General features: G+C 47.8%; 1 protein-coding gene across 1 annotated transcript; it reads left to right on the top strand.

The window, feature by feature from the left end:
* Positions 1-1629: 1629 nt before the first annotated feature.
* On the top strand, positions 1630-4768 carry LOC110914268. Its single transcript, XM_022159068.1, has 2 exons — positions 1630-4012; positions 4137-4768. The coding sequence occupies exons 1-2, from the start codon at positions 1630-1632 to the stop codon at positions 4766-4768; spliced, it is 3015 nt and encodes a 1004-aa protein (XP_022014760.1).
* The last annotated feature ends 4739 nt before the right edge of the window (positions 4769-9507 follow it).

The following is a 9507-nucleotide window of genomic DNA, read 5'->3' as shown; positions in this document are numbered from 1 at the left end:
ATCGCATGCGCGGCCATCGACAAAACAAAATTACCACACAACGTGGGTAAATACAATGGGTTGACGGACCCAGATGATCACTTCCAGGTGTTTAAGGGCGCTGGGGCAACAGGCGGATGGAACTTACCAACATGGTGCCACCTGTTTGCTCAGACATTCGTCGGCGCGGCGCGCATTTGGTTCGACAACTTACCATCAGGAAAAATCAAATCATGGGTCGATTTCCGAGAGAAGTTCCTAGCACACTTCTCCCAATAGCGAAGACAAGCCAGAGACCCCGGTGACTGTTTAAACATATGGAGAAAAGACTACGAGAGCGTAGAGGATTTCATCACAAGATACAACAAAGAATGTTTAGAGATCGGCGACATACCAGAAAAGATGATGCGCGCACACTTCATGAGAGCGGTCAAGTGCGATGATTTGGTTAAAAGAATCAAAGGGCGAGACGGAGGACCCAAAGACTGGGAAACCTTCGTAGAAGCAGCCAAAACAATTGCGCAGACAGACAGGCAGTTGACCGGTGACGATCACCGTCAGCGCGCGCACAACCATAATGATCGACACAACAGAAGGGGCAGAAATCAACCCTGGAAGGCTTCTGGGCACAGAGAAAGAAGCCCTCCACGGGAAGACGCACGCCATACAATCAATCAAATAGCCCATCGAAAAGAAGTAAAGCGAGAAAACAGAGAAAAACAGTGGACTCCACTGACCAAAACACCTTCTGAAGTCTTGGCCACAGAGAACCATCAGTTCAAACCACCCTTGCAAATGCGCAACAAGAGAGCCCAAGACCCAAATCTCTTCTATGAATTCCACAAAGATACGGGCCACTTAACCGACGACTGTTTCAGTCTAAAGCAAGAAATCGAGAGAGCCCTGAGAGATGGAAAGCTCACTCATTTGGTCAAAGGCGGAAAGCGCGATTACCGCCAAATACAAAGAAGAGATGAGGGGCCAGATAACAAAAAGCTCAGAAAGCTAGAAACTCACATGGTGCAGGGAGGTCCACGAAGACCATGGAGAAACTACAACAAGCGCGCGCAGGATGATTCATGGCGCGAAAAGCAAGTTATTTTTCCAGTTGTTAGAGGGGGTCCAAGAGAAAAGCGACCAATAGTCATTCCAGGTGTGATTGGCCACTACCAGACAGATTATATCTTCATTGATCCCGGGAGCACCGCGGATATCATATATGAACAGTGCTTCAATCAATTTGATTAAGAGGACAAGGCGCGCCTAGAGCCAGTCGATTATCCACTAACTGGTTTCTGTAACGAAGCCGTCTTTCCCCTAGGACAAATATCATTCCCGGTGTTGCTTTCAGACGGGAGAAACTCAAGAACTGAAGAAGTCACATTCATGGTATTGCCGGCGCACTCAAGACATGACATCCTCCTAGGAAGAGAATCCCAAGGAGACTTCAGTATGATCTGCTCTGCACCACATTCCGCTGTTGGATTCCCCACCGAAACAGGCATTGCGCTGATATATGCAAGTAAGGAAGTTTTAGCAACAGACGAAATCAGACCAGCCAAAGCAAGCAAGCCAGCACCGCGCATAGAGGCAGAAAAATGGGTATTGAACAGCGCATACCCAGAACAAACAGTCACTCTGGGGCCCGCCATGTCCGACCTGACGCACGCGGCGCTCAAGAAATTAATTCACGAAAACTTGGACGTGTTCGCCTGGACACCGGCTGATATGGTTGGTGTTCCACGGCACATAGCAGAACACCGCCTAAATGTCTCAGAAGACGCAAAGCCAGTGGTGCATGCCAAACGCCACCTAGGCGACGTTAAACACGATGCCATGAAAGAACAAGTGTTAGAATTGCTAAACGCAGGAATCATCAGAGAAGTCAGGTACCAAACATGGGTAGCAATCCCAGTAATGGTAAAGAAACCAAATGGCAGCTGGAGAATGTGTGTCGACTATAAGGATCTGAACAAGGCATGTCCCCGTGACTGCTACGCTTTACCAGACATAGACGAGAAAATCGATTCTTTGGCAACATTCCGGTGGAAATGTTTTCTGGATTGCTACAAGGGGTACCATCAAGTTCAAATGGCCGTTCAAGACGAAGATAAAACCGCATTTCGCACACCAACAGGGTTGTATTGCTACACCAAGATGCCGTTCGGCTTAAAAAATGCAGGCGCAACATACCAAAGGCTGATGAACGAAACATTCAGTGACGCCATCGGTAAGTACATAGAAGTGTACATGGATGATCTGGTAATCATGAGCAAAGAGGAGAGCGCGATGCTGGCAAATATCCAAAAGACATTCAACACGCTACGTAGCGTAAGTATCAAGCTGAACCCAGCAAAGTGCTCATTCGGAATGGAAGAAGGGAAGTTCTTGGGCTTCATAGTCACAAAAGATGGTTTTAAGGTAAATCCAGAAAAGGTCCAAGCCATAGAAAGGATGCCTTCACCAGCAAACATCAAGGACATGCAGAAACTAGCAGGACGATTAGCAGCACTCAATCGTTTTCTAGCCAACCACGCCGCAAAATCCTTCCCATTCATCAAAACCTTGCGCAACTGCATGAAGAAAAGCCAGTTCCAGTGGACCCCGGAAGCAGAAAGTGCGTTCCGCGAGATGAAAGATTGCCTCATAAAACTTCCAACATTAACCGCACCAAACAAGGGAGAACCTTTGGTACTTTACCTGTCAGCTTCCGACAGGGCAGTCGGGGCTGTACTACTCGTCGATCGTCAAGGTGTTCAAACACCAGTATACTATGTGTCGCGAACCTTGACCGATCCAGAGACCCGGTATGCAATCATGGAGAAGCTAGTCCTTGCACTGATCCACGCTTCAAGACGCCTGCGCAGGTATTTTGCCAACCACGTTATCCACGTGCTAACAAACTACAATATTGGAAATATCCTTGCAAGGCCAGAAGTATCAGGAAGGTTAGCCAAATGGGCAATAGAACTGGGAGGTCATAACGTGGTTTTCAGACCAAGACCATCAATCAAAGGCCAGGTCTTGGCAGATTTTATGACGGAAGTCCCAGATGACAAAGACAGAGAATGTAAAGCGATGGAGAAAGCTGTGAAAAAGAAAACAGAGGAGCCATGGCTGTTGTACACAGATGGTGCATCTAACGAAGATGGAGCAGGCGCGGGGCTAAGGCTGGTAAGTCCAGACAAACATGAATTCACATACGCCATACGCCTGGATTTCAAGAGTATAAACAACGAAGCAGAGTATGAAGCCTTCCTGGCTGGCTTACGATTGGCAATCAAAATGGGGGTCCGACACATCGAAGCGCATGTGGACTCCATGTTAGTAGCAGGCCAAATCAACGGCCAATATGAAGCCAAGGGCGATATAATGGCACTCTATCTCAACCAAGCGAAAACATTGCTACAAACCTTCTATTCCTACAAGGTGCACCACATAAATCGAAGCGAAAACAAGCCGACCGATGCTTTAAGCAAGCTGGCATCAACAAGTTTCCAGCACCTAGCAAAAGATGTGCGCATAGAGGTCTTGAGCAATCCATCCGTTCCACTGAGAGAAGTAAGCGTCATCCAGACAGGAACAACGTCCTGGATGACGCCGATAATCATGTACTTACAGTCAGGGATACTTCCAGAGAACAAAGCCAAGGCGCGGAAGATCCAATACAAATCAGAACACTATCAAATGGCAGACGGGATACTGTACCGAAAGTCGTATCTTGGCCCACTGCTACGATGTGTTGACGCCGACGATGCAAATTACCTGATCCGAGAGGTGCATGAAGGAATTTGTGGTATCCATGCCGGGCCTCGAATGGTAGTGGCAAAGGTGATGAATGCCGGATACTACTGGCCCGGGATGCATCTTGATGCTGTGAAAGAATTAAGAAAGTGTAGTGGCTGTCAGAGACATGCGCCAAAGACCATGCGCCCCAAGAACGAACTAGTACCCGTAACAACCGCATGGCCTTTCCAACAATGGGGCATAGACATTGTTCATAATAGTCGCGGTGGACTACTTCACCAAGTGGGTAGAAGCAAAGGCACTTGCATCAACCACATCGGCAGTCGTCAAACGATTCATATGGGAACAAATCATATGCCGGTTCGGCCTACCTCTCCGAATCATCATCGATAATGGAACTAACTTTGCAGCAGACGACCTCGAACGATGGTTCAAAGAACTCCACATCGAGCATACCTTCTCTTCGGTTGCGCACCCGCAAGGGAATGGTCAAGTAGAGGCAGTCAACAAAAGCATCGTCGTTGGCATAAAGGCAAGGCTCGGTGAGAAACGACGAGGGTGGGTCGACGAACTACCCAGCATACTGTGGGCCCATAGAACAATGCCAAAAACAAGAAATGGTGAAACACCTTTCAGCTTGGTCTATGGGTCTGAAGTAGTGATCCCAGCAGAAATCGGGCTACCATCTCCGAGAATGCTCTCCATGAACCTAATCAACAACGACGAAGAAAGGAGGATCGACCTGGACCTCCTAGAAGAACGGAGGGAGATGGCAGTAATCAACGAAGCCAAGTACAAGTCGAAGCTGGAAAAGTATTACAACTCCAGAGTCCGAATCTGCACCTTCAATCCGGGAGATTATGTCCTAAGAGACAATGAAGCGTCCAACGCAGAAAAGCCCGGAAAACTGGCTCCCAAATGGGAAGGCCCATACATAGTCGATGCAGTACTCGGCAAAGGAGCCTACAAACTACGCACCATCAACGACAAAGAGGTTCCACGAACCTGGAATGCCCAGCAACTCCGAAAGTGCTACATGTAACACAACCATGTAATCGTAAAGGGCGTACAACCAACACATTTACTTTAATACAAAAAGTGTTTGGCTACTTTTATTTCATGCAAATTTCTTGTCACAACTGCATCTATTACTTTGGGCGTACACGAAAACATCAATGGCTCGACCATAGGAAACGTTGTAGACCTCCAAGGCTCGTCACAACCAAGTGAACAGCCGGGTCAGAAACACAACCAAAGCCTACAAAATGCCAAAACATAACTTCGTGCCCACATAAACACGAAAATATCGTTAGCAAGGTAACTAAACATTGTAATGCTCCCAAGGCTGATCACAGCTGAGCTCACACAATAACCTGCAACTCGATCACTTCGTATGTCACATACAAGCGCACATACTTAAACGACAGAATAAAAACGTTGTAGTAACACAACATCACCTGTCAGCGCCATCATTCATTCGTGACACCTGATCAAAGTAATTAAACATGCACATATTATGACGATAACAAAATTCGCATAACCATAGAAAAAAGCGATAAAATGTTCACAAGAATCCCAGGTACACACACCCACAGGTAAACAAAATTTAAATTGTCTTAAACAACCAACATTACAGGCCCATTCATGGCCATACACGGCACACAGGCCGGAATCCACCGTTCAAGTCTGACTGGGGCCAGCACCCCCTGCCGCATCACTATCTTCTCCCAAAGCCTTCTTCAACAAAGCGACTCCATCCGGTTTCCGAGACAACTTCTGCGCTGCCCGGACAACGGCAAACTCAAGGGTTGAAAACTCCTTGCGCTTAGCAGCATAAGCACCGTCACAATCCTCTTTATACAATTCGAAGTGGTAGTCTTTCTCCTTGTTGATAACCGCAGACATGCCTTCAGCAAAACCAAACTTACGACCGCTATTATACCCCGCTCGACCCAATTCAAGCATGTACGTGGCAAGCTCAGTCGAGTTCAGAATACGGTCAGCAAGCTGCATAAAACAAAGCAATCAGATAAATCCGCAAAAACAAAAGAATAAGAAAAAGCAAAAGAAATTACCAGGGGCACTCCACGGGAAAGCAACCATCTGGCGTCAGCAGACGTTTCCTCCACAAGGAGTTCTGCTGCCTGAACTTCAGCCGCCTTTTCGGCAAGAAGGCGCTGTGCATCCTCACACTCAGCTGACTTTTGCTGAGCAAGAACCTCTAACTTGTCAATCCGAGCAACATACTCCTTCTCTTTCTTTTCGGATGCAACACGCGCCTGCTGCGCTTCCTCAGCAAGTGTTGTCTTTTCACCAGACAAACGCACGATTGCATCGCGCTGCGACTGCATCTCAACGTTCGTACGCGCGCACGCGGCCTCCCAATCTTTCTGCCTTTGCTCATTCAGCTGTTTTTGCTCCTCAAGCTTCCATTCAGCTTCAGCAACCCTCCACTGCAAACCTTTCTTCTCAGCATTAAATTTTTCCCTCTCTTCAGCAAAGGCCTTCTTCGACTCCTCAAATTCAAGGGTCTCTTCCCCCATCGATCGCCACTCGCGAAGAATTTCCTGTGATGTGGCAAAGAAATTAACCCCAGCACGAACATGATCGTCCAAAAGGGAAAAGCGATTGCGATTCTTCTGAAACATCCTCTCAGCAGGAGGAAGAGACATAGCAAAGAACTCATGGCAATTGTTAACATCATCCATCCGAGAACCCTGAGTAAGGTTCCAGCGCGGGGCGTGGGGCAAATCGTCACAGGCCGGGTTACCCCAGGAATCAGCAGGGTAACGCTCAATGTGCGGGCTGCGCACAACGCCGGAAGTAGCTCCACCTCCACCAGGAGGACGCTTGGTATAAATAGTTTGTTGTGGAGTAGTCTCACTAGACTCCCCCTCTACTTCAATACCTTTGCCCTTATCAGCTCCACCATCAGCTCTGTCATCACCTCCAGGAGCAACATCTGCTTCAACCACACCTTCAGTAAACCCCTCACCACCCCTCGTGTCCACGTCAACATCATCACGAGGAAGGGTCAAACCAACTGTCCTCGACGGAGGAGAAGTAGGTGGAGTAATTTGAGAAATATCTACCGCACGAGGCTTCTTACCAATCTTGACTGCTGTCATGGAACATGAATCAAGAACAACTCTGAGAAAACAACACAAAAAACCAGGAAGGAAAAACAACAATGTACAACTAGAAGCTACTTACCAGTAGGAGGGGCAGATGCAGCATAAAGCTCCTCCAACAAATTCCCACGACCCCCACTAAAAACACCAAGGTCAATCTCAGACTCAGAAGGTGCGGGGGGAGCTTCCTTGTGAAGTTTTGCCTTTTTAGCAGCAAGAAGAGCAGCGGACTGCTCATCAAGCTTGCGTTTGTGATCCTCAAGGGCCTTTTTCTTCATGTGCTCAGTCAGAGTAGCACTGTCATCAGGATCCGACTGTTGACTCCTTTCACCAACCCCTAAGCCAGACAACGTATCAGAAACCACCACATATCCTAGACAAGGATGAGTAGAGGGTCGCTTACGAGAAGAACCATCAGCTTTACCCTCAGGCTTTCCCTCTCTCCTTCCAGACCTATCAGTTCTCGCCTTTTTCCTCGACTCCAACTGAGTAGAAGGATCAACGGGCACCTCTACATCATCATCGTCACCAACAACCTCGTGTACGGGTTCAACAGCATCACCCTGCGCGGTACCTGCACGCGCGCAACGAGAGGTTAGATCTTCAAAGTTTTGATCAGAACTTTCACTTGAAAGAACAATGACTTCTTCGCGACCCGGCTCGACAGGGTCATTCAAAACATCTTCACCTAGAACTTCGGCGACATATCTATTCAAGCTCTCATCTGTTGGATGCAAAAAACGACCCCGGATCTGGTCTAACCACGTCGGGTTCCCATCCGCTTGAATAGCCTCAACCATGGTGCCCGCTGTCTTCGGATCCAAGACGTTTATCAAGCTGTAACCAACTGCAAAGGAGCAACAAGATAAGGGAACACATCAAAATATATTAAACCTAAAGGAAAATAAATCAAAAATAAACTCAAGGAAGAAACATACATTTACCCTGATGGCTGTACACAGGTTGACCCAGTGGATGTTTGGGCACCCACAACAAACTCATCCCGGCCCCAACTAAAGCCATCTCATCCAGCTGAGAAATGGCAGTCGCCTTAGAGGTTATCTTCCTATACCAGTCCTGAGCAGCAAAGTCTTGCATAACACCCACCTTCGGAATCCCTTGACTCACATGCCTGTACGGCATCTCTATTGGAATTACACCACGGCGGATGTAAAAGAACTTCTCTTTCCAGTCATGAAGGCTCTTTAACGGCACAGAGCACACCGGAGCAACACCCGTTCTCGCTTGAAAAGAATAAAAACCACTGGTGTATGTAACGCTGTAGAAAACGTTAAACATTTCGAAAGTAGGCTCAATACGATGAGCCCTACAAACATATTCAAAATGGGTAATGCGTGGAAGCCCAATCGCATTTATCTGAGAAATATGAAGTCCATAACCCCTTAGCACAGCAGCAGTAAACTTCGTTATCGGTAACCGGAAACTACCCTCCCGGAAAAACGCTACATATAAGGTGATATAGCCTGGAGGAGCATCCAAAGCAGTAGAGCCGGGAGGAGGGTACTGAGCCCCCCACTCAGGACGGAAGTTCATCCCCCTCACCAGATTCTGAAACTCCTCCTCCTTCCAGCCAATAACAGCCTGGTCCGGACCAGGAGGGGCTTTGCCTCTATGTTTTCTCTTCTTTTGGGTGGGATTCTTCTCAGACATGGTAAGTACAAAGAAGTAGAAGATCTGAACTCAAGAAAATATAGAGAAACGGAGAACAAGGGGAGAAGATAGAAAGAAAATCACACTTGAGATTTGAAAATGTAAAGGAGAAGAGTAACCGCCTCCTATTTATACCCATCGCATTTAATGCGATAGGTAGTGGAACGGCAGGGCACAGAAAAAGCACCCAATAGATGACTGACACGTCAGAAGAGAGAGAAGACGTCGTCTCTTTTTTCGGGAAGCATGGGCGACAAGGTCGGCTGACGTGACAGAAAGTCACTGAAAAAGCAACTGTTCACCTCCGATAAGACAGGGATGTCAGACGGTCACACCAAACACTTCCCCATAACCACCAAACTTCCACCAGAAGGAAACATCAAAAGCCAAAACCCATGCGCGATGCGTCCATTTGGCTCACCTTTATCAAAGGACAAAAACCCATGCGCCATGCGTCCATTTGGCTCACTTTTTTCAAAGGGCCAAAACCCATGCGCCATGCGTCCATTTGGCTCACTTTTTTCAAAGGGCCAAAACCCATGCGCCATGCGTCCATTTGGCTCACTTTTTTCAAAGGACCAAAACCCATGCGCCATGCGTCCATTTGGCTTACTTTTTTCAAAGGGCACACTGGACTGGGGGGACTTGAAGAGGTATGGTCCCAATTCCCTGCCTACATGGCAGGGACCACACCACTTTTGTGCACACAAGGCATCCACGTCAACGAAACACTCCAGGAGCTTCTAGAAACTTCTAGATGATTCACAGTTGGCACCAAAGATGCTCTATCCGACATAAAGGACAACACGTGTCACCACTAGCAGAATGCCACATAGGCCTGCGGCAATTCAGGGAACAGAACTGACAATACCGGTACGAGGTATCCAGCGCAGGCGAATGCAAGAACGCCACGTGTACCACTACACCTGCCATGGCAGAGCAGACCAAGAGGATATTCCCCTTGGTCGGACAGCTGGCA

Source organism: Helianthus annuus, chromosome 15 (genome assembly GCF_002127325.2).
Source record: "Helianthus annuus cultivar XRQ/B chromosome 15, HanXRQr2.0-SUNRISE, whole genome shotgun sequence".
Taxonomy (NCBI): domain Eukaryota; kingdom Viridiplantae; phylum Streptophyta; class Magnoliopsida; order Asterales; family Asteraceae; genus Helianthus; species Helianthus annuus.
This window is presented reverse-complemented; position numbering and strand designations above follow the sequence as displayed.